At 43.6% G+C, this 26,204-nt stretch overlaps 1 protein-coding gene across 2 annotated transcripts in view; it reads right to left on the reverse strand.

Moving 5' to 3' along the window:
- The window catches only part of ACACA (acetyl-CoA carboxylase alpha), a 140,157-nt gene that overhangs the window by 14,512 nt on the left and 99,441 nt on the right, over nt 1-26,204 (reverse strand). For both annotated transcript variants that reach the window (XM_009278242.2, XM_009278243.2), the window contains 7 exons: nt 20,133-20,276; nt 19,139-19,259; nt 16,595-16,691; nt 12,705-12,801; nt 11,871-12,006; nt 5,448-5,625; nt 3,509-3,621 (listed from right to left, as the gene is read on the reverse strand). In XM_009278242.2, coding sequence (XP_009276517.1) covers nt 3,509-3,621; nt 5,448-5,625; nt 11,871-12,006; nt 12,705-12,801; nt 16,595-16,691; nt 19,139-19,259; nt 20,133-20,276 — 886 coding nt within the window. The remainder of the gene's footprint in view (nt 1-3,508; nt 3,622-5,447; nt 5,626-11,870; nt 12,007-12,704; nt 12,802-16,594; nt 16,692-19,138; nt 19,260-20,132; nt 20,277-26,204) is intronic.

Below are 26,204 nucleotides of genomic sequence, written 5' to 3' on the forward strand. Positions count from 1 at the left end.
CAAAGTGCTGTTGTGCTTTTGTGGAGCTGTATCCCCCCCCCCCCCCGCGCCTTGTACAATGTATACAGACAAATGCAAAATGGGCATATGATTTCAAATAAAATTAAAGATGCATGCCAGCACACAGCCAACTATTTCGCAGGATCAGCTGAAGAGGATAGTCACACTATTACAACATGTATCAGGTGACAAACAGATGCTTCCCTTTTACTACGAGATAAATACCTGATAAGAGAAATGTGAAAATGCAATATCCAAACTCGCTCTAACTGGAGCCGTTTTGCCATTCCTTTCATTCATATTCCACCAAATTTTTGCATACATTACACCGTGCAACTGACACGTTACATGCCCAGAATCTGCATGACAAAGCTAATTTTTATTCCACTCCTAAATGTTCTACTCTAATTGTAATAAATAAATAAAATAAAATTGAATCTCCAGATTTTTAACTATGGCCTGAGGCTTGCAATCTGAATCGTTCCTACATTTCTAGGCAATCACCGTTCTCCTTGCACACCTACTCAGTGTGGAAATGTGCTCTTGGGCAGGATAAGGGCTATCCTTTCCTTCCTCACCCTTTGCTCCGCACTGTTTGCTGGTTTGTAATAGCACAACTCTGAGTGACATTTTAATAAAACATGGGGCTAATAAACATTTCAGCAATAGTGCTGGAGAATTGATAATGAACAGATTTATGTCAAATTATTCAGTATCTGCCAGCCTTCTCTGCTCTCACACTCCCCAATCGCAAGTCCAACCCCAGTGTCTCAAGACACCTGGAATGAGACCACAGTCACCCTGTTTCCCCACCCCTCTGCAACAGGCACACGTTTGAGAGCATCTCCCTTTTCCCCCGCTATTCAGCAGCTCCAGGGAGGGATGACAGCCATTCAGGGGTTAAAGAGAGGCAGTGAACCCCCAGCTAATGAGTAAGAATTCAGCAGGCAGTGTAAGATAAATGGAGCTTTCTCTGCTTCTGCTGGAGTCAGCATGAACTGCGGCCCTGCGGCTTGTTTGTGGCAAATGGAGTGCGCGAAATATCAAAGGGCAGTGATCCAGAAGAAGACCGACTTTGACAAATTTTAAATTGGCCAGAAAGAAAACCAGCAAAAAAAAAATTATGCAATTCACTGTGTCCTGCAATCTTGGCTTTCCTGCTATGGTACTGAATTAGTGGCAAAACAACAGCAATGATCGCCCGATGTTGGGAGCAATTTCGAGCCATCTAAGTGAGATGCTTATCAGTGACTGAAGCTTTTAGAGCTCTCTGTATGTACAGTTGTAAGTGACTTGCTCTTGTGTTGCAGTCATTTTAATTAAAGTGTATGGAGTTTGCTGGGAGTAATTACCCTGTAGAGGAAGAGGGGAAAAAAACCCTGAACAGATTCCTGCCTCCTCACATAGCCGTGGCATTGGATTTTTGAGACTGTTGGCAGAAAACTGTATCCCCTCTTTCTCCCTGCATTTTTTTCTGGGGATGCTGATGCAGGTCCCACCGGTGTGATTCAAGGGTGCTCTGGAGGCATCACCACCCTCACCCATCCTGGGTGACGGACCCTCTGGAGGGGCCACCTGACAGTGACTAAGCTCGCGTTGCTCTGCTCCCCCCCTTCCTCCACCGCTTCAGGATTTAAACAGTCTGGCAGCACTCTTTGTCCGCAGCCAGTGACTCTGCTCCTGGGAAAGGATTCATCCAGCAGTCGCCACACAGAAGACACCGTTTCTTTGCAGAGGCAGTAGGCTGGTTTGTTCGTCGGCAGAGCCAGTGCTTGTTATGGTGGAACGAAGGTAAATACTCTCAGAAACAGCGCTCCTGCCGTAGTGCCATTTATCTGCATGGACCTGAGCTGACTGCTCAGCATATTGCCTTCTCTAACCACACATCTGATTTCTCCTTCCCCTGGAGACTCGCGCACTGGAGAGGCAGGTCTCCTGCCTCGGATGCAGAGGTGCAAACACCCGCAGGAGATGCAGCTGTGAGCCCTGACTGCATAAGGAACTCGACTGCAGCCTTTAAACTGTGAAGTGTGAAACACCTTGAGAGAGCATTTGTTGGGACCCTGTGCTGGGTCTCCACGATTTGGTGTGGTCACGCTATCCGTTTGCTCCTACAGGGACACTGTCAAGTCTAACATAGGTCAAAAGTGAGGTTTTGTGAAAAGAGCCTCCTTGCTGCAACTACAAACATTAAAACTGGTTTTTAATTCCAACAGACACAGGCAGACAGAACAACACATCCATCCATCTGGGTATCTGTGTCCGCTCTCTCACGCAGTAACACATGATGTACACGAGCAAGATCTGAACTCAGATAAAACTGCTGCCTTGTGCTGGTCTGCAAAACTCAAAACACCTGCTAACCTGCTTCTTCTCCAGAAAGCAATCGGCACAGTGAGAGAAAACAAAGAGAGTGTCAAAATACTATCATTAAAAAAAGAGAGAAAATGTCTTTGATGCTATCAAAGACATCGGTAAGAACCTAGTTTTCAGCAAGCAGTCTGATTCTTAACACTCCCCGCATCCTTTACAATTATTATTCTCTTCCCAAGGCATATCAGAATGGTTGTTTTGTATATAAATTGTTGCACTGCCATAAATTAAAAAAAGCCAAATAATAAAACATAACTGCAGCAATAGCCACGATTTATCAGTCATTTGCAGAACACTTTTCCTCCTGAAGGATCCCAAAAGGCTTTATAAATTCAAACCATACCGATGTAGCATGCTTCTTCCACTACTGAAATGTAGTCAATTTTGGAGGTAAAAAAGATTATACTCTTATAGTAAGAGCTAGTAAAGAGCTATTTAAAGAGTCTATTCCCCTGAGAGAGTACATATCTGATATTAAGTGTATTTTGCTGACCACTCTGTATTTTGGGGGTTTGGGTATATACCAGACACCGGGATCATTTGGAGTGAAAGGCACAGTAATAATACAACACACGCAGTGACGTGCTAGCCACTGAGCACTGCACATCGCCCCGTATTTTACTGAGGAGGGGAAGAATATTTTTCATTTTCTTGAAACTGAAGAGCAGACATATCATTACTCAAAACTACCTCAGACACACAGTGATAGTCCAGCAGCCCAAAGTGTCTTTGACCAAATTCTTAGTTACGCCAAATGACACCAGCTGAAGGTTTGGCCCACAAGCTGTTAGTGAGCTGAGCGATTGCTGAGATGGAAACTAGACTCAAGCATCTGTAGTGTCTGTTGTAAGACCAATTCAATAAAAAAAATTAAAAAAAAATTTAAAAATCAGTTCAAAAAGACACTATATTACACACACCCTAGGTATGCTACATGCACATGAATATCATCTCTCTCACATGTACATACACGCAGCTTGTCTCATCTGGTTTTCTTCCCAAGTTAGATGACAGTAAATAAAAATTATCATGAATTTGATAAAATGCCTCAGTGCCCCTTTTTAAGGTCTATAAACACATTCATTAGCCACCAGCTGAACGGATCACTGCTCTGCCGGCCCCTGCGCAGACGTACCTAGCCGCTCTGCCAGGTGGATGTAGATGGGGTCCACTCGCCTCATCGTCTTCACCAGATCCTTCCTGCGGAATTTGATTTCTACTGTCCCCTCCGGTTCCAGGATTCCTCCTCTGATCAGTGACGGGAAAAGAGAAAAGAAAGGCACTTTCAGGTCATCGGACAAGGGGAAACACAAAACGGAATGGTTCAATGTTATCTAGAAAGTATGCAAAAAAAGAAGAGAAGAGAAGGGGGAGGGAGACAAAACAAAGAGAAAGAGAGAACAAGAAAGAAAGAATCTTAGCTATTATTTATCCAATGCCACAAATGCACACCAGGCTTCACAGAAAACACGTCTATCCAACAGTATATAGTTCAGCCTGGTACAAGCAATGCTCTTCAGCAGTCTCTTTTAAGCTGTCACCTGAAAGCTCTTTCAAAAGGTAGGTAAGCTTTATGAAACAACCTAATTAACCAGCCATTTTCATTAGAGATCCTGCCCACTTCCCAGGTCAAAGACAGAGGAGCACGTGATTTGAAACTTGGGCTGGGTAAATAAAATCACTTCAGTCTTTAACTGTGAGGGCAGGAGTAATGACGAGGAGGAAGGTCAGCGCGGAGGGTTACGGAACAGCAACAGCGATGAGAATTATTACAAATGCGTAACGGTACTTAGGGACAGGATGACATATTTTGTGAAATAATCTCTTTCTTGGCTATTGGAGCTCAAAACCTCTAGAGTCCAACTACAGCTCTGCAAACCACACATTGTCCTTCCTGTCTTGCAAGGTGGGGAGCTGGCTTGAGATTTCCAAGAGGCAAGCTCACACGGCCAGCATCCTAGAAAGGTATGGGGCAGAAGCAGCAGGAGGGAGTTGATCCAGCATGCACCCCCAAAAACACTTGGTGGGGGAAGTAGTTTGTAGAAATCCTGCTCACGCTGTGTCTGACTGTGAAGCATACAGGCTCCACATTTCTAAGTAGGAAAAGAACAGCAAAAACTTCTGAGTTCCAGGAGGCGAAGATTAGACAATGTTTGCTCAAGACGCAGGAAATACCGAGGCCAACAGACCACAGGTGTCTCTGTCTCGCTTCTTTAGAACAGAGAGAGAGAGGCAAGGATCCCACCAGGAGCAAAATTCAGCTGGGAAAGGCAAGGGAAATGGGCATCTGGAAAGGGCATCTTCTCAACTCCTCCCCATATATGCTTTTTTTTCTCCCCCTGGAACAGCTACCCAGGAATTTTGCCCTGCTGAAATGGTGGGAGTTGAGAGGATGCCCTGATAGTACAATATTCATGCTGTCCTTCCATACACGTTCCTTCTATCTGCTACAGATAGCCCAGGTAGGGCTGGCTTTTTCCTCCAAATGATTCAGTATCTCTATACTTTAGAGATTCTTTAAAATATTTTTAAAAATCTGCTTCCAAGAGTTTGCCTGTAGTTTTATATCCTGAACCACCATTAACCAGAACTTCACTTACCCAAGTTGTATTTAATTTGAAAAGTGCAACTACCTAAGTGCCCATGACAGATAGTACAACACTCAGGGATTTTAAAGTACACACTTATTTACATTTATTTAATTTGCAAAATTGTATACACAGGTACTTGTTTCAAAGTGCAAAGCAGTGTGTGGAAATATCAGAACGGTAAAAAAAAATCCTCAGCACCAACATCTCCCTGGGCTTTGTGAATGTTAGTCATGAACCTTCACAGAGGCTGGCTCATACCGGCTACAGAATTTACCCCCATCTAAGTCTGAGTCAGGAGACGACTGGAATTGTCCTAGCTGTGATCACTACACAGCAAACTCCTCCAAGACACGGGTTACAACTGGAAAGTGGTCAGGCCATTTCAGTAACAAACTGCCACACTCTTAACTGAGAGCTTCCCACTCAGCCAGGTAATTATGCCTCAAAGCAGGTGGTTACAGAGGGAGGAGAAAGCTGCCATACCTGCTTTCTCGGTCTGCATACATCTCCATATGACGAGGATTAATAGTAGGGTCAATAACAGCCCAGGATCCTCCTCTCAGCTCCGCTTGCGGTGGGATGTAAATAAGCACGGGTTGATGATACTCTCTCAGGCCGTCCACAATGTAGGCACCAAACTTGAGCACTTGGTCATACATGTCTGCAAAAAAGGACACAGCGCTTGAAGTCGCAGCATGTCAGTGCTTCAGCCCTGCCACGCTTGGTCAAACTGGGAAAAAACCACAATTATTCAGCTCTTCTGACCATCTCCTGCTACCATACTGCAAGCTCTGGCTGGCGTTATCTGGACCTGGGCAAGACAGACGGAGAAAGGAGATGTTCCCACATCAGTCCTGCTTCCAGACACTGGACCTCCACTCTGGAGATCTAGTCCGGTTACTTCCAGCGCAACCACATCTATTCACAAAACGTGAACTGCAGGGTCCTCAGTTCACACCAGCCAGTCCTACACCATGTGTCCTGGAGATAATCCATCCCCTACTTTCCAGCCAAGCCAATGAGTATTTCAGCAGTTCTGAAAGTCAGGTCGGGTATTTCTGTACTTAATACCAGCACAGCTGCCCCATTTCAGACTTACTACCGTGGACCTGTATCATGATTCATGTAACGCACATGGCACACCTAACGGCAGCAGACCTTTTGCATATCTTTATAAAAATCAGCGTGTGGGAAGGGTTCAGAAGTGAAATAGCATTCTTCTCTTCTTGCATTAAGATTTGTTTAAGGCATTTTGCTCAAAATTAATAAGAACAGCTCCACTGTGTAAAGACAGTACATTGAAAATATCAGCCCCAAGGTGATTTAAATAAAAAATAAAAAAGGAAGGCAAAAGAATTTGTATGAGATGATCTAGGTTACAATGGATACAGTTTGTAATGGAAACAGGCACCCTCGAATATATATATTTTGTTACATATAATTATACATAGAAGTATCAAATCAAATATACAAGAAATGAAAAATACTTATTAGGATCTTCTAGTCCATCTCTTTATTCACACAGGACTGTTTCTTTCCCAGTGCTTTTTAAAGCTTTCATTTAGAAATCCCAAACAATAAATCTACTACTTCTTTAGGGGCATTTCCACAGCCAAACAGATGAAATTTTCCTCAGTATTCAGCCAAACTTCCCCTCCTTCCTCATCCCCATCAATTTCATATTACTACTCTTTGCATCACCCTACATAATCTCTCCACTCCTTCGGGCTTGCTATAAATAGCAGTAGGCTTTTCAGTGGTTTGTTTTTTTTCCTTAGACACTCCATAGGTATTCATTTCTCATGTCTCCCAGGACAGTATTTTCAATCCCCTTCATCATTTTTGTTCTTTGCTTAGTGCCTCCCAGTTTGCCTAATTTTTTCTGGCCATTAAAATACCAGCGCATAGAGCAGAAAAACTAAGTGGGTTGCATGTATGTACCACGCACACATGCTGGCCTTCGGTAACAGTCTTAAAAGACTGAGACACTTTTATTCATCTAAAATCCTTACAATCACTTGTTCTGGGGAAGAGACTCCAGCCAAGGCTCCCTTGTCATTTCACACCAGTTTAATGTTAAGCATTAACATGAACATAACTAAGCATTTAACTCTTTGGGAAATACACACACACACTCTTACATATATACACACGCAGTAACATATATAAAGCAAGCAAGAGAGGGGTACATAAAGTGTGTGTACACACACACACATATATATATTAGCACCATAGGCACTGATGTGATCTCTCCAGTTCATTTGCAAGGTCATTGTCCAAGTACCCAAGAAAAGGAGTTTCATGTTATTTAGCAATGTCAAATGCTGATGTAGAGAAGAACAATTTATTTCCTCTAATTGCGAATAAACATAAATTCTGGCAGAGACAGTGGGGACTAAGAACCAAACAAAACTCCAACCTTTTCCTTTGTCCTGAGCAAAGAAAAAGACCTCAAAAGGGGTGACAAATTTATTACTAATTACACAATTATTTTATTATCTAGTGCTAGTAATAAACCACTTGAAGTACTTTCAGCTAATTCTAGTGTTAAGAAAATAATTGCTTGATTCAAATTATTTTAACTGAATTAATTCTTTACTAGACATTTTTTACTAGTGCTACATAATAAAATAATTGTATAATTAGCAATACATTTTTCACTCCTGCCAAGGGTATATATTTTACTCAGGTTAAGCGTAGAAAAAAGAAGCGCTACTTGTTTGAACAAGGCAGAGGGAGGAGGAGCAGGGAGGTTGAGAGAAACTTCACGCTTTCTGTGCATAGCTCCAAATCTCTTTCAGGTTTACCAGGTGGCATCAGCAAGGTCAGGGAAGTATTTCTGTGCCTACAATACTTTCAGGATCAGACTGTCAAAGCTAGCCAGAAGCATGAACTTTACCGCTATGCGGTTCTGTACACAGTTACTCCTCTTGGGATCCTGCAATGCAGCACTTTATTTTCCTGTAACGTCCCAGCAGCCTTAGCTTAATATTTTGTACATGGATTTACACCAACTGCTGGCTTCTCCTGCACGCTCAAAACTTCCACCGAGGTCAATGGACCTGCTGCTGCACTAGTTTCAGATTTGGCTGTAAACACCTCTGTTGTAGAAGATTTCCCCTTTTTTTTAAGGTAACAGCTTCCACTAATGGAGACCAAGTTTTGCCCAAATAAAGAAGAAAGAGTCAATCTGACTGCCACCAGTGAAGGGTCTCCATGGTGCCATGCACAGCTCCAGACCACAGAAGCTGCTGAGCTCCAGAGATGAGCCAAGGAGAACTGCAGTGTCCACGGGCTACGGCAGGGTTCCTGAACTGTCTCTAGCATTAACAGCAGCCTACTCTTCCGCAGGGTTTTCCCCTCCCGCCATCTCAACCGTTCAATTTGCCTACACTTACCACTTCAGCAGAGTGGGGACTCTTAAAGAATGTATATTTTTAAGAGGTAAAATATAAGCAGAGTTTGTGAAGATCATAAAAATACTGCAAAGACCACCCAAGACACTCGCCTGTAGTCCCCATGCCCAATCACCAGAACACGCAACCTCCCTGATTTACGTTAATATTGTATTTGAGTGTGGAACTACGAAACATTTGCCATACTGTGACAGCTGCCTCTTACTTGCAGTTTTGCTGCACTCTCCACTCTTACAATGGAAAACAGTGCACCAAACTTAACTGCTGCAGGTGGTAAATGATGGCAGGTCTCAGTGGTGCCCACTGCTCTGTGCTTGAGCTGCCTGTGCAGCCCTAGTGCCTCGGTAGGGTGCAGACTTTATAAACTGTTAATACTATAACTAACACGCTTACTATGTTTAAAACAAAACCCAATCGCTTCCATCATGATCTGTGCAGCAAAGAACACCACACACATTTTAAGAGCAGGCTGTTTGCACAACTGTTCTTGCAAAGAAGTTGCTTATGTTGAGACTGGAAAAATTAAAATTAAATATTGTATTTGTGGGCCAAATTTAATTCCTGTATTAATTCAGACCTCTGCATAATAAGCCACTTGCAAGACAGAAATGCTGCAGAAGTCCTCTAGGAAGAGCAGTGTTGTTCGTTACTCAGTAGGGCAGACAGTGTTCGCAGCACACTTTGACATTCTCTGCCTGCCTGCTCAGCTGCAGTGTGCATCAGCGTCTACTACACACAGACATGAAATCTGCTGGAAGCTGTTATCATTACACTGTATGTGTAAATATTGGCAGTCAGATGCATCAAGCATGCTAGAAAGGCTACAGACAGCTTTTTGCATTTCTATAGTGTCGGGCAGCGTGCCCTGAACCTCCAAAGCTGGAACGGATCTCATCAGCTTGGCTGGATTATCAGATAGGACCTGAAGGTAAACACCAGGCATATATTGGCTGCAGACACATAATGTCCCTTATAAACCCATTACATACAAGCAATACTGTCATTCAACATCCAGGTAATCAGAGATTTAAAACAGCCTTTTCATTCTCCTGAAATTTTTTTTATTGTTATTTATAACCTGTCCCAGGAAAAAATCATAAGTAAAACATGAAAAACCAACTGCGAGTGACCCTGTAGCACAAGCAGCGCTGCAGTTTAATGTCGCGGGGATTTGCATGCTATCAAACTATTCATGCCGAGTCCAAGACCCTGGTGCTAATTTCCAGTAAATTTCACGCTTGATGTCTCCCCGTTGTGGGTCACTGCCGGTTCGTCTAAATAAACCACTTCCAAATGGCTCCTCCATCTAAATATTCAAGCCAGTTTTTATAATTTAATTTTGCATTATGCTGAATAGCCTTCCGGCCAGATAGAGCTCATTGGGGAAACCACCAATACCATTGTGATATGCCTTTATTTATGTTATTTATTTATTTATTTGTTTTATGGCTTGAATTAGACCTCCTAGGCCGACTAGGAAAGAGAGGGGTTTTTTTTTCCCTCTCTTTTTTTTTCCCCCTCCGCTAATGTCAATTTTCAGCATAGCAAGAGCTGTCTCTAATCTTTTCCTACTCATTACACACAATTTTGGAGTCATTTTACCCACAGTGCAGTCGGCTCCTGGCAGTGTGTTTGTGTGCACTGAGGGGTGGCATAATTGTTTATTTTCCCTCCCTGCATAATCCCCAGCCAGCATTGAAACCAAAACTGCAAACAACTCCCCAAGAAACAGAGAGAGCGTCAGGAGAGCCCAACGCTTGCTACGCAGGCCCCAACAGCGAACAGTATGCAGGAAAATGCACCGACCAAGGTGCAAACTGCAGTGGCTCTGTTCTTCCCTCCTCTGTGGTGGCACTCTCCTTCCTCCTCCTGCTACCGGCTGGGGATATGCAATACAAATTATTAGCGTCCTCGTAGTGCCTTTTCCACCTTGGGCTTCTGGTCCCAACTCCAAAGCTAAACTCAGTTTCTGAGGAACCCAGCAAAGGGCACTGACAAAGTCAACAGATTTCACAACATAGTACGGCAAAATAATATTGTAACTGTACCAAGCATTCATTAATCAACTACTTCCCCAAAAGTTGTGCGGCAGGGAAAGTCACGAAGTCACTAAGGGAGTGCAGTAGCAGCGCATGGAGCAGAAACCATCCTGAAAGGTAACAGGTATTTTCCAGAGGAAAGAATTTTGCCATCTTTTGCCATCTTCCGTCTTTGCATCTGCAAACTCAATGGCATTGCTTTCTGCCCTGCTAATGAGACAGCAGAGCAACACAGCCTTTGTCATCCTGCCACTCTTCCCAGAGCAGGAATTTTTACTGTGTTAGAGCATCTGTAACTTTTCCTCTGTGTTTGTTAAGTGCCACATGCAGGTAAGAGGCCGTAATCTTTTACTTATTTAAATTTTATAGTATCAATCTCACATTCTTAGCACTTCACAAAATTTAAAGTAGCAATACGTGGTGCAAAAATCTAACTGCTGGTATATTAACTCAGCAGTTTTATAACTGTTCACTTCATATGAACATCACTACCACCAGGAGAGTCAACTGGGAGACAGTCCTTGATAGGACAATACTACAGTGGGAAAAATCATCAACGAGACAGTGTTTTCACTTGACAGAATATGCCTATACATTTCTGACATGCAATATTGCTGGTTCATCCAGCCCCAATTTTAAGCTGAGGCAGAAGGATATAAAGTTTTCCGAGCAAGAGGGGTTTCCTGAGATTAGTGTTTAATTAGCCCAGGTTGGCAGCTGTAAATTTTGTTAGCAACTAGACCACTGTTAGCATCCAATTACCTGTTCTCACTGCAGGTGATCTGGCCAGTTCCTATAACTGTGTATGAGGGTACATATTAAAATACAATTGCATTGCTTATTTTGAAAAGAACTTGCTATCAGATCTGCACCTTGCATAATCTATGTCATTCCTGCTACGTGTCTATTAAGACAAGACACACATGGGGAGGAGAGGAATGAAACCCTTCACCACAGCTGCTGCAGCATAGAGTGTCCCTGTCCTGCAGCTGGTTGTGCAACGATCACAACTGCCTTTCAGCAGAGCTGAGCAGAGCATTGACATGATTTCAGAGGGCTGACATGTCCAAAGACTCTGGTAGGCCTAGAAAAGTATCCCCTTATTAGCATTTCTAAGGGAGGTCACATACTTGCCATGAAAGAGGGGGTCTGCATGCAGACTGCATCAAAGACGGGTGAAGCAGACCCACTCTGCAAGTTTATGGGTACAAGTTGTCACCACAGTTAAGCCAATCCAATAGCTAGCTGCTGCCCAAAGACATGACCTGTTTCTGTCCCTTGCCACATGCTCCCACTGCTGGTCTGTCCCCGAGAACTGCTTCAGGATGCTAAACCGGTGGAGCTAGTGCTAGTGGGTATGCCGCAGCGGGGAACAGCAGCAGTGCCCTGAGCAGTAAAAGACAAGCCGCGCTACAGGACAACACTAAAAGGGGATCCAAATTGGTGGTTACCTTTCATTCCACCAGAGAAGCCTCTCCAGTTAGCAAAGACCATCAGAGGCAGCCCTTCTCTGTTAAAGTCATTGATAGCCTGCGCAGTTTTAAAGGCAGAGTCAGGGAACCACACCTGACCAGCCTGCTGGATTATCTGTTGGGAATAAAAAAGATCATTAAGCCTTGAAACACTTACATTAACATAAGAGTTAGCACAAAAATATAGAAATGGATGCAACAAGAGCTGCGATGTGGAACCAACAACAAGGAACACAGCACGTGAAATGCTTAGGATCTGCTTGCCCACAGAAAAATTGGGACAATCCTGTGACCAACATCAACAGGAGTGTTCCCACTGATGTAGCTAGAAAGAGGAATAGAGATGGTATGGAAAACCTGATACTATGACTGCTGTAAGAAGGTGAAGGAGAAGAAGAGAGAGAAAAGGATATGCAAAGGAGAAAACCCAGAAGAGATGATGTAGGGCTAGAGCTGTGAAATCAGGAAAGAGAAAAGCAAAACATCAGAGCAGAAAGAGCATGAAACACTATGGTCACAGCAAGAGAACAGGGAAATGATTTTTGCTTGCCAGATCTCCTGGGCCCTAGTCCCTGCATCTCACCTAAGTCACAAGAGAAGCAGGACTGCTGGGGAATGTCTCCTGTACAAATGGCCAGCACAACTGTCCATTCACTCCTCCCAGCAACTGCCATGCATTAGCACCCCATCAAGGAACGGCTATACATTTTGTCCCACGTTTGGCACACAAAAAAAATCCCATCAAAACAAATGCTCTTTCCGCAGAGACATTTGCAGAGGACAAACAAGCAACCGAGCACACGTTCAACCTACCTTGGCCTCAGAGTCCAGGTTTGCAGGATCAGCAGGGATGCTAAGCTCCACCGTTCTCGTTTCTACGGCAACTACTCCTACAGGTATTCCTCCCAGCCTGGTAACAGGAGAGACAAATCAAAATTTGTATTTCTATTGTTACACAACTAGAATTTTTTTCCAATTTGCATCAAAATACTCAAGAGAGACAAATAGTGCAAGCAAACGGTGGAAGAAGCATTCTGGCCTTTTTGAAGAGTTCAGGCATGCGGCTGGAGAATTTCAGAGTAGAATTTACAGTTCTCAAAGCAAAATCTAGTTCTAAAAATTAGCACATAGCTCACTAAAAATTAAATAGAATAAACCAAAGCCCAAATTTTGAATGATATAGCTACATCTCCACCACCCTTCACCTGCCACCACACAGATTTTGATACTGATGGTCTTGACCATGAAAAATAAACACTAAGATCCAAGGCTTCCCAATCCCCCTTTTCACAAGCACTGTTAGCTGATGAAATACATCCACAGGCTGCATGTCTAAGCAATGCTGATGTCTCAGCCACCCTAAACCTCCACTGCTTACAAAAACTCCCTCTCCCAAGAGGTTAGGGTGAATGATGGGTAAAGGTTTGGGTTTGTCCGTCTACCTCCTCCCCAGAGCCTCTGCTGCAGGATGACTGCAAGGGTGGGAAGGGTGCAGGGCAGAGGGATGGGCAGGGAGCGTAGGCACCAGGGAGCGTCGGCACTAGGGAGGATGCTCAGCTCTGCTTTCCACAGCATCTAACCACTCCTTTACACAAAAGGCATCTTGCTTCCAATGACAACCGCTTACTCCCAGGACGGGAGTCCCAGCAGAGCCTACACTCTCTCCTCAACCACCTCAAGCTGGATGACACGCACTGCAGGCGGAAAAAGCGACAAGGCCTATGTGCGCTAGGGGGTTGAAAATATTCCCATTCACTATGATTAAGAGTCTGCCTAGAAACCCGTAATTGCAGAAGCCGTCTTAAATCGGTAACTTATAACTTCTATATTAGGGCCCATGTGACCTAATAAAGAACATCTTTATCCAAGTATTACAGTTATTTATTGAACTTGAAAACAGCTCAAAACAACTTCTGTTTTCCATTATACTTCATATAAATTTTATCAGGCTAGCACATGAAGATGCTACATCTTGTTTTATAGTGTGTCCCTGGACAAGTTGCCATAGAATAATAAAAGACAATTTACAGCCAACAGCACACATATTCCAAACATACATACAAAAGATGAGTTTTGGCAGCACTTACAGTAACAATCCCAGAAGAATACATTCATATTTGTTTTTTCAAAATGCCACTGCTTTTGAAAGAAGTCAGTTTCATTTGTATTATATATACCTGTATGTGAGAGTCTAAAGCAACTTGGAATTTGTCAGAAGAAAGGAACTGCAAGTGAAGCTGAGCATGGGCCTGGACAGAGACCTTCTAGCTTTGCCAAATCATTGATTTCCGTGCCTCCCCGCCTGCCCCCCATCCCCTGGTATACTGCTTAACCTAAAAGCCTTTAAATAATTATAGGACACTGTGAGATAAAACTTCAGAGTGTCACAGATGGCGGATAAATATACCGAAGTGTATCAAAAGGTCACAGGACACCCCAAGGTTACGTGCTACAATTAGGAGTGGAGTCAGCAGGTATTTTCGGCTCCTCTCAACCATGTATAAAGATCAGACAATATTCTGAGTGGAAAGGATCTTCAGGGGTAATAGCACTCAGACCCCTGGGACCAGCAGTGGTCAGTCAGAGACATGAAACTCCAAGAAGGCAGAGCTGAGCTGCACCTGCACACGAACGCCCCTTTGGCTCAGCAGCAGTTTGTCTCTAGCTGGGCTTGTGCAGCCCACACACTATCATGTTGCTCTGTCTTGAGCACAGACGACTCCTCCTGCCCTGATACGATATCTGAGGAAATGGGTATGTTTCTCTGTATCACATTCTGCACTAGGATAGTCCAAGGGCAGTTTCAAACCCATTAAAGACCCTCGAAAGTCTTAAGAAAAGAGCAGCAGAGGGACATTTTGCTGAGCATGCCCTCGTATCTGGAAGCCTCCTTCAGTTATTATGCAGCATTTCATTAACATATTAACATAGGTCCTGATGGCCATTTTAGAGATGTCCAGAATGGACAGAATCCTCTGAGATGTTGCACTTGAGCTCTAGTGAATGCCATAAGCTTTGCTATCTCACAGCACGACCTCTGGCTCTCTGACCCTCATTAGGAGGACTCTGTAGAGCTGTGGCTTTAAAGGGTCTACAAGAGAAATGGGAGCTCCCAGTGCCAAATACTCTGGGCCCACGTGTGCTATCAACATAATGGAGATAAGAAACAGCATTGATTCATGGCTATGCTGGCTGGGAGCCTAGCTGGCTATCCCAGTTGTGTTGTGTGTTTCAGGAACAGTGGTGTCTCTCCCTGTCTCCCATTGAATGCTCTGGTAATCAAATACAGCATCACCAGGGATATCCTGGTACTACGGTCAGTCCTTGCATCACCAGTTTGGTGCAGCTGGAGGCTGAGGGAGTCAGACCCCAGGGGTGGCCACAGGATTTCCAGAAGATTGTAAGGATTATCAGGTAATTTGGCTCTGGATTGTTGACACTGTGATACTGACAGTACGGGAGGTGAAAGATCTGTATATAAAAGATGTTTCTTCAATGCAGACTTCTGCTAGGAACTAAGGCACTCTGAACACCCGTCATGCACAGGCACGACCGTATCTCATTAAGCATAACACCTGAAGCCTCCAGGATCCCATTCAGGCTCTTCAGGTTTTTTTCTCTCCTCTCACTTGTTAACAAAAAAAGAAAAGGCTGACAATTAACTAAAACCACTGACATCAATTAGGAGCTGGGAGTCCGCTGGAGGCAAGAATATGATGCTCTGTCTTGAGAGGGGAGCTGGCGGTAGTCTGAGGAATGACAAAGGATAAGCATGCTGCATTTGGACAGCTCAACCACTTGTAGTGGAAACTCAAGGGAGATAAATGTACTCTTTCAAAATGGCTTTATTCTGAAAGGAAGTAGACAATCAGATCAGGAAACTCACAGTGCCATTTTTGAGGGGGCAAAAAACTAAAGAAACTAGAAAAGAGATGATCGAGGGGGTTTTGAGCCTAGCTGTGATTTGCATTCTGTCAGAATGCAGGATTCTATCTCCAGGCTTCCTCTTCCTGCCAGCTCTGAGAGTTCACGGACCTGCAACACTGAGAATGACCCAGGCTGCAAATGTTTTCAAGGCAGGGATCTAAATCTCGAGGCAATGGGGAACATTTTAGAATCCTGCAGAGGTGCCACTTCACAGCAAGGTAAGGGGAAGTGACTCCCCTTGGGAGGAGGCAAGTTTCACAGGTCTCTGGAGCTACACATCTCTGCATCATGAAAAACAACTAAGATCAGGTATGGCGGGTGCTGGTTTGGAAAATGCTGCAAGTTACTCCACGCAAACCTCAACGTTAAGCTCTTCTCTATGCAGTTTCTTGCAATTTGCTCTAGTTTTAGCTGAACTTTTCTTTCAAGTCAAATAAGACTGCAAAACAATAGACGGCGTAATGTACCTTCAACTAAGTCAGAGCTGCAAGAAGGCCTCACTATGCAACCATCTACCTAGGGTAGCATCTATTGTCTGCCATAATTTTTAACAATATCTCTCTTTTTGGCTTTTGTGCATGTTAAAGCTGTCACCTCCAAGCAAAACAGGAGAAACGATCAGACCATACTTCATTCGTGGGGTAAAGAAGTATCCTATTCAAGTAATGACTTATTTTTACTTATAGCCATCAACTTTCAAGGGAGGTTCTAGAAAAACACAAAGCATAACAAAAACTTGATTTCTACAAATGTCTAAAATGCCTCTTGGAATTTACCTTGCTCTACCAACCACAACTGTCTGTGCCCAGGGTTGCATGATCTCCAGGAACGAGCCATTGTCAAAGAAACCACTTAGCCACTGTCCTTTTTGACCTAAAGGGAAGGGAAAAAAATGGAAATATCAGAGGAGGGAGGAGGGAGGGAAGAAAGAAGAGAGAATATAAAAGGAGCAATTGAAACTTGCTTAAAAATCCCAACTGGAGAACTTGGCGCTGTCTTTTTATTTATTTATTTTTAAATAGATTATAATACAAGGGAACATTAGACAGCTGAGCATTTGTCTGCCTTCAGCCATCATGTCTTATTTCATTTGCTAGTCTGCATAAAGACAGTCATTTATCAGCAAAAGCATCATTTATTGTTAAACGGTGGGGTTCGGATAGCAGAGGGACTTTGCATGCTTTTAAATAAATAACTGTTTTTTTCAAGACACTACAAACATTTGTCAAAAGGCGGTAAAGTCATTAAAGATTTTTTTCAAAATGCCTATTTCTATTTTAAAACTTACCTCACATTTTTCTCTTGATTCTGCCTAATCTTTCCTTTAAAAAAAGAATGCTGAAGAAATTCAGGAATTAAATATAAAAATTTCTATTATATTTTAAAACTAGACCACACATCTGAGCATGTTTCACATGTTCTTTTAGAAAAACTGAAGTACTCTGATACCAAAAGCCTACTTGCTCCACAGAAGACACCAGATGATGCAGCTCTCCCTAACTAAAGCATGCTTTAAGAGTCACCGTCCTGGATCAGCCCATAGGCTATCAGACCTATTCTCTTGCCCAAAGAAGGCAGCAACTTCCTAACGCTTGAGAGAAATCAAACTGTTCCTGAAGAGCACATCACCAAGGTGACTGTGCAGTTCTAAGAGAAATAAACTTTTCCTGACCCTTGCAGACAATCAGCTTCTACCCTGAAGTATGAGGGCTTGATTACCCTGATCACGCTAACTATGAACTAGTATTATTTGCCCTTTATAAAGCCAGTGCAGTATCAGACTTGGGGTTCCTCCTGCATCACAAATTCCAATATATTGACAATACCTCTCTACCCCCACACGCAACAATAGATCTGTCCACTAACAATCCACATACATTCCTTCAAATAAAATTCTCAGGATGACAATTACCCCTATGGGAAGCAGGGTGGCAGTTTACTGTGTATTTCTCTACATTCCCTGTGTGTTTCTTAAGTGGGCACAAAAGACACTATGAATGAGTTAAGCCGACCTGTGCAGTGGCATGGCACTGTTTCCACTCTCCAGACAGGAAGACCATGGCAGGAAGGTTTTCCAATATTTCAGCTTGGATCTACTCCAGTGAACAGGTAAGGACACGACAAAGAGCTTTCATTTGGGCTGACTGCTGATGCTGGATTGGGGAGTGACAAGTAAGATTTGCAGACAGCTCTCTTTCTGCAGTGCTCCAACCTGTGTAAGCTGTATATCCCAAAGTCAAGGCATCGAGATACTCTACCCACCCAGACAATTACAGAAATCACAACTCTCTGGGGACACCTGCTTTCCACTGGGGCTTCATGAAGCTCTGCAAAAAAACCCCAACAAACCCAAAATCCCTCCCAGCTTTACCCCTTGGCACACAGCTTCTGAGGAATGCTTTAATCTGAAGAAGTACCTCTGCTTCTGCAAACCCAAGTCCAAAACCAATTAAAAGTGGAGATCCAAGCAAGCTAACCTCTGCTGACTTAAACAGGATGGAGAGTGTTTTATCAAGACCAAACTTGTAATTACTGTGTTCTACATTCCTTGCCTCTGTGGCCCCACTGTAAAATGTGACCATCCATTTCAAAATTATCTCTTTATCGTGAGCCCAAAGCTGATCGTTTAGATTCTGGCCTCGTGTCGGGCGTCAGTTTGAAGAATATCACGGCAATATCTCCTCTAATAAATGGCTTTAACTTTTCACCTAGGAGATATCTGCTTTAACTTATCACAGGGAATCATCTGCTTTCCTTAACGCTTCCACTAAATTAAAATCTGAAGTCACTCGATTTGGAAGCCAGCGTTAGCTGCACTCAGACAGCTGGATGAATTACTTGAGAGATGATGAAAAAATATTATCCAAAACCAGAAAACTTAGTTTATCACAGATCTCATTTTAGCCCCCCAAGCTCATTAATAACAGCAGGCATAATGGTCACCCAGTTTGCAGCTTGTACACAGGCTGCACAACCCCAAAAGCATGCATGGGGGTTCAGTGGTTTGTAGCGTTTCCAATACAATTTATTCTCCAAGATCTGCAGGAATACTGTGATTCCTTTAGCATACAGACCCTTTGTATACGGACTTTCCTCTGAACCATAAGAAAAAGAGAAAATCTATAAAAGTAACTAATAATTGTAAGTGTCCTCAAGCACTCAGAATTTACATGCTATTTTTATATATTATATTAAAATTGTTTAGAACTAACTACTTTATAAACTCTGAAATATATTTGGATTGCAGACATAAAGCCTTGACAAACAGTCTTGAAACAAGACACGTTATTGCACATCCTGGCCACCAAAGATCTACGTACTTGGATTTGGGCGTCCAGCCAGCATCCAGCGAGGATCATAAGGAGTCTTGGTAGGAACAAACTCTATGGTTCTGTCTATAGGATCCTTGACTTTGAGGATTGGAACAGGGCTGTATACACTCTACGGGAAAAAGAAAAATATTGAAGAAAGTAATTCTCCTGCATGGCTTTGCACCAAACACCAGCTCTAAAGGACCTGGTCGGAGTCCTCTTTCTCCCACACTGCACAACCCTTCGACTGATGGGATCCCAGAGACTTGGCAAGAGCCTGAAGAAACTTCCAAGGTGCTCCATACACTCTCTCAAACCCTCCTTTGGCATCATATGGCATACATTGTACTTCATTTGCTCTTGAACTTCAGGCATAGCCAGCATCAGTGAGGGGTTGCAATTTAATTTTTGAAAGGTGACCAGGCCACCTGACTCATTCTATGCACTCTTTCCTGAAGGAAGGTGACCTGCGTGTTCTTGTTGCTGCCTTCCTGGCTGCTGAGCAGCTTACACACATACATCAACACCTACAAATTACTGCCTCAAGAGGGGAACTTTTTGAGTCTTAGAGACAATCCACTGCTTACATAAAATCCTGCTGCCCAGAGCCCAGAGACTTACACATATACATCAACACCTACAAATTACTGCCTCAGAGGGGAACTTTTAGAGTCTTTTCAGTAAGAGACAATCCACTGCTTACATAAAATCCTGCTGCCCAGAACTGAGGGCAGCACACCAGGGGAGTGATGTAAAAGTACCCAAGGCAGTGCCAGGCTGCCCCGCATCCCAGCTCCTGCAGCACTTTAAGACAAAAACTATTTTGTGTACTTCAATACCATAACGCTTAACAGCCTTGATCATGAGCCTAAACCATTTTGCTAGGCACCATACAAACACAGAAAAAAACCCCACGGATGCAGAGCGCCCTCCACCCCATAAAACCCTGTGACCAAAGTGAATAGGTAATGGCACCTTGCAGTCCTGCAGGGCCAAGAATTACCTTTGGCATGTAGGAAAGCCACTGCAGAATAGTGTAGACTCCTTCAAAATCATCACACACAGTGCCGTGCGTCACTCCGTTATTGTGCATTATCTGGATCCCACCCAGCTGGTTGTTGGAGGTATAAACTTCTCGTCCAAGCACCTTTTGAAAGAAAAACAGGAAAACTGTCAGAGGATGGGATGTGACAAGGAGGTGTTGACTAAGGAGATACATACAAGCCCATCCCTGCAGCAAGTCACGATCACTTCAACACCAAAGGATGGAGCAAACCACTCACAATAGACCTTCCCAAGCCCTGTGTGCAGGCAAGATCTTGTGAATAGTGATCCCCAAGGGGAATGATACAAGTGGGGAAACTGAGGCAGGGGGCAGTTATACGACTTGCCCTTCCCCAAGCAGCAATGGAGCTGATATGTGACCAAGTCTCCTGGGTGCTGACCCGAGCTCAGCTCACCAATTCAAAATTGCTCCGACTAAGACGACTGGTACGGTAGACCCATTTAAACCTTTAGCTAAGGAAAACAACAACACCGTGCATAAAGATGAGTATAGCAAAGACAAAGCCCCACCAGCTCCTTAGAGAGACTGCAAAGGATAAGACTCTGACTGCTGGGCTTCCAATTCTCTTGCACGGCTCCATCTCTAATCTCAGCCCAGGCACCGCAGCTCTTTTCTCATTCTCCTGCTGTCTCTTTCCATTTGCCCTCTCACTGACTGATACACTGATCTCTCGGTCACTCGGCTTTCTGCTCCACTGAGTCCATATTACTAATAACACCTCTGCCACGGCCAGTTTACCTCATGAAGGCAGGAGCACATCATTACAAAATAAACTCATAACTTTGACATTCTAGCAAATACATGCCGTTTGTTATTTTTATGGGTTGAGTCTTTCTAACAGACAGAGGGCATTACATACCTGCTTCATTTAGATCTTAAAACCCCTCCTCAAACACACACAAACAACCTGCCCTCCCCCACCAAACAACCAGCGCAGCTCATTTTAGGAAGAAGGGTTACCCCAAGAGAGGAGCAGCCCGGAGCCCAAGGCAAGCCAGTCCTTACGGAAGGGATGCTTGGGTCTGACTTAATCCTCATCCCGACATCCTACAATGAGCGCTCAGGACATAACTCATTCCACCCGTAGTACTGAGGAACTCCACATTTCTCAGGATTTGACCTTTTGGGCTGAAAGTAAGAAGGTGCTAAAGGGATATGAAAATAGAAAATTTTGATCTGGTTATAAAACTACACTGGACCAATTAGCTTTCTTCCTGTACAACATTAGTTAATCACAGCTGGGGTCAGGGAGCCACTGTGCCCATCTAAAGCACCGCCTAACCGGTAAGGCACAACACTATCATTTGCTAACTCCAAATTTATTTTCCTTTGGAGGAGAAAAGGCCCGGTGGTCCGGCATTTCACAAAACTCAGCATTTTACAAGCACTGGACGATCCTCACAAAACTCCCTGTGAGACAGATGTCAGTCGAGGTTTACGTACAGAAGAAACCGAGGCACAGAAGTTATGCAACTAGCCCAAAAATTTAGAAGTCAATGTAAGCGTTGTGGTTTTGCACAGAGATGTTCCTGGGTCTCCCTTCTGAGCTCAAACACCTTCATCTTCCTCTAACAAAATCAGTGCCATGAAAAGGCATGGTAGAAAAGACAGCAGCATAATAGATTTAGGTTCAAGGAAAAGAAAAGCACAGGCCTCCAGATGCCAGGTACAAGCCTAGCTAAATGCTTTCCACAGAGGAAAATAAAAATAAAGAGGATTTAAACTCCCCATCTATGAACTAATGCAAACGTATGTACATGCAAAATGGGCCTCTGCTGCTGCTTATCTAGAGACACTGTAGACAGCTCAGGTTTACCACTGCTGACAGGCAATGAAAACAGTCTAATATACCGCCTGCTCTCACCCTTAAATCCCTTTTTGGAGATCAAGATAAATATGCAGTTCCTTTTCCCGAGTGCTCCAGACATTTCAGTGAAGTGGCAGAGCATTGTGCGGGGCTGTGCAAATGAAATCCCTCTGTAATACTGAGCGAGCGTAGTATTTACTTGTCAGTGTTTGTCAGCAGAGGCAACGTAGTCCCAAGCTGCATTTAAAAGTTGTACCAATGAGCGCTCGCTGCCTTCATTTGTATGACATATATGTCCACACATGTGCACTTGCACCTGTGCTGAGCGCAGCAGGAGGGACATGTAATATGGCACACGCAAGCTCTAAATCAGACCCTGACTTAAGCACAGTCCAAATGCAAAGCAAGCTACTCCGCTCCCCAGTGCAGAAACTGTGCAGCCAAGGGGTTGAAGAGGCTGTCTTCTGGGGATACTGGTCCCCTAACCTGCTTCTGCACGTGTGCTCTTCTGTCTTCTCAGGAACGATGAGAGATCCTGCCAACTTGTTTCACACATACAGCTGCAGACTGAATTGGGTGCCAGAGGTTAAAAGGCACTGAAGGGCTAGCCAGCTTATAGACAATGATCATTGGGCTTGAGAAAAAAATGAATGCAATAGCTCATCCATTCAGCTGTGCTAACCACCTCATCTCTGACCTCAGAGGACTACATTTTTAAAGGCTGACAAGTAATTCAATCTCCAATTAACAATCTTAAATGGTGCAATGCATATTGCTGTATAAATGTTTCTGCAAGAAACTATCCAAGGGTGAAAGAGAATACATCTGCTGGAGAAGTCCAAAACTGATGCTTCTGCAATTAAAGGATTCAGATATTCCTCAATAAGACACATGGGCAGCAGAGGCACGAGTGGATTTAGAAATGTTGCTAAATCAGTTAGACAGGTAATGATAGAAACAAACTCGGAGAAAAGACTGCACAGGATTAAACCCAGTATCTGATATGACCAGGATCTGTCAAAATGGTCAACTTCAAACCCTGAGAGTTTGGGTCTGCCAGGGAGGTACACCAAGTCACATAAAGTAGGAGGTTAAGAAGTGAAGGTAGCATTAGCCCAAGGCTTATAGAAGGCATCTGTCTAACAACCAAACACATGCATGGAAGGGTTAAGTTTGCGAAGCAGGCCCTTCCTAGCAGAAAGGTTACTGGCACTCAAGGGAACAGTCAAAGATACAGCTACCAGAGTCAGCTGCCACAGACCAGAGATCAAGAAAGGTCCAGCAAGAGGGGTGGGAAAGAACAGGTTCCAGGATTTTAAAGCTGAGATACACAATACACATATACCTGAATATTGGCAATACTTGACCTCTGATCTTGTGCTTAATCTGATGGCAAAAACAGACAAAAAAAGAGCAGCCACAAGCAGCAAAGCACCAGACAGTAAGCTTCTGGCACCAGAAAATTTGCTTTAAATTAAAATTCTTTCCACCCCATGAAAGCTCAGAAACCCAGAAACCTTGTTTCTGTCCACCCGGAGTTTGACATGCTACCAGTCAAAGGAAGCTGCTGAGGGTGACCGGCCCCACACAGAGATCCCAAACTTGCCCTTTCTGAAGTCTCTAGTGGGGACCCCTCGCTTCTGTTACTACTCCATTCCTGCACATTATCCCAGTGCCTTTGCATTTTGGATATAATTTCCTTTTTCCAGTTCAGCAGCAGCCGGTCTGACATTTCTGAGTGAGGTGCAGCAAGCGCTGCCTCCCTCCACTGGAAGGTGTTAGCAAACAGGTCCGCTTTCCCTTACACCAGTAGTCTTTCCCCTGCCACCCCTTCAAGCACTAGCATTAACCATAACCAAAGCAGGACTGCCACCACCCACTCCTTGCGTATTTGATGCCGAACAGCCTCCCCATCACTAGGGACCCAGGTCGTATTCGGATGAGCCACTCAGTCTCCCTTTCCTTTGCTCCTGAAGAGAAACCTTTCAAGTGTGCAGAAAGCAGCGCATTTCACAGGGTACACCAGACAAAATGCTTCCTCTGTGCCCCCACCTCAACAGAAGGATGAGGACATTGGTGAAGCGGTCAGAAGGCAATGCTAGTTCTAGAACTGCACGTGTTAAAGCTCTGCCCGTGACTGCAAGAACACACACTATTTTCCAGATAATGCAACCTTTGATACCACATGCTTACAAAATACATAGGCAGTATTGTCAACACTTATTTAATTTGGTCCTCCGAAAGCCACTCTCCCTACTGTAATGGAAACCGCATCTCTTTTTACTTCAGAGCATCTTTTGGAAAGTACAAAGGAGAGCCAGGATTCTAGCAGCCTTTTCAGCCTTTAAAAGACCGTCCTCAACAGGTTTATAGGCATGTCATATGCATATTAATAATTTTCTAGCACTCAAACTCATGATGACCAGCTGCTTTCTCTGTGCTCCTTTTCAGAAACTGAGCTGCTAGTTAGTTGAGACATTCACTGCAAAGCTGGTTTGGCTGCAAACTTGATTGGCTCATATGTTTCATCAAAGATGAAAGATCTGAAAAATTGACAGCAGAGGGCTTGAATGGGAATCATTATGTAACATAAGTGCTGTTATTATTCAGAGCATATCATGTGTTTATATCAAATATAAGTGCCAGATTTTTATCCGAATAATTTCAATAATTGCAATTCCCATCCCACAATTTGTATTATCTGCCAGAAACCTGAAGCAGAAAAGGCACATGCACATACTATAAATAGCCTATTTTTCATAAACAGGCAGAAATGATCAGAATGAATGTCTCATCAGAAAACACAATGTAGGAACTTAAAACCTTACTGCTATTATGTACAGTCAAGCCTCAACAGATCTTACAGTGTTCATTTCTATCACTCAGCTCTTCCCCCACATATATCACGTCATTAGAGGTAAAATAGCAGCAACGTCGAAAAGGAGAACCAAGCTGAGGTAGGATGCCAGCAAGAGCTGTGCTCCTGAACAAACCCATTCCCGAGCCTTTAGCCTATTCGCATGGCGGCGCGAGCGCAGACACCTCCCCTCTGCCTGGAGACGGACTGCACTTCTTGCATTTCTAATCTATGAATGTGTGCAGTTCCTGCACTTTTAATTTACGAGCGTTCGGTGGGGGACCCTTCTGACTTGGGAACATATTGGCTCGGTCTAATGCTTGGAGATTATTAAAGTCAGAGCTATACTCCACTATCAAGTCTACAGATCTTTTATTTAGAAGATATGGTGCTCTAAATGCACAAAGAGCTCCCTGTCACCTTCACATTAAAGCCCCTAGTGCCTGGTAAATGGAATTATATAGCTGTCATCTCCTTTCCCCAAAGTTTTAAGAGTACAATGGGCTGATTTTTTCACACTCCATCCCAGCTTCAGAACTAAGAGACCTACTTTGTATTGATTTAAAGTCTCAGAAATAAATAAACCTGCTTCACCAATGTGATTCACAAGAAATTCATGATACACTATTGCATGATATATTTCAAGCTGTGACAGCCTGATGGTTATTGGAGATGGCTACTGACTGCAAATCCAGAAGCAGGTCTTGCTGGTGGAGTCTTTTTCTTGCTTTAATTTGGTGAGATGAGAGGGGGAAGGGGAAAAAGCAATTGCACTTCACCCCGGAGGCAGCAGGGAAAGACGCATCCAGATGGACACTGCAACTGCAGCTGGCCTTTCCACACCACCTTCTGCCCGAAGATCCCAAAGCACCCTACCAATACAAAGGGAGCAGGGCTCCACAGCTGATCAGATACAGAAGAGGCATTCTCTCTGTTTGCAGGTGGCAACATGAAACGTTATTGGGAGGAAACAGTTTTTCCATCTTGCAATAATTGATGAGGATTTTTGAAAATTTCTGGTTTGCAACAGAAAATAAAATTTTGCAATCTTGAGATCTGAACAAATATCAGACACGGTCAAGATGTTTGCTTTTGACTTCTGAAATATTTGTTGTAGGTATTAGAAATAAAAATTGATTTGGAAAGAAAAGTCAGTCGAGGGAAAAAGAAAAAAAAAAAAACAAACAAAAAACTTATTTGACCAAAAAAATTCCAAATGAGAAATTCAACAAAACTAGTACTTTTTCCTGGAGAGTTCCAGTTTCAGTGAACTGGCATTTTCAAATGAAAAATGTCTTGAATTCCTGCCTAGTTCTCCTTCCATGGTGTAGGGAGACTGAGACTG

Source organism: Aptenodytes forsteri, unplaced genomic scaffold (assembly GCF_000699145.1).
Source record: "Aptenodytes forsteri isolate BGI_AS27 unplaced genomic scaffold, ASM69914v1 Scaffold66, whole genome shotgun sequence".
Classification (NCBI taxonomy): Eukaryota; Metazoa; Chordata; class Aves; order Sphenisciformes; family Spheniscidae; genus Aptenodytes; species Aptenodytes forsteri.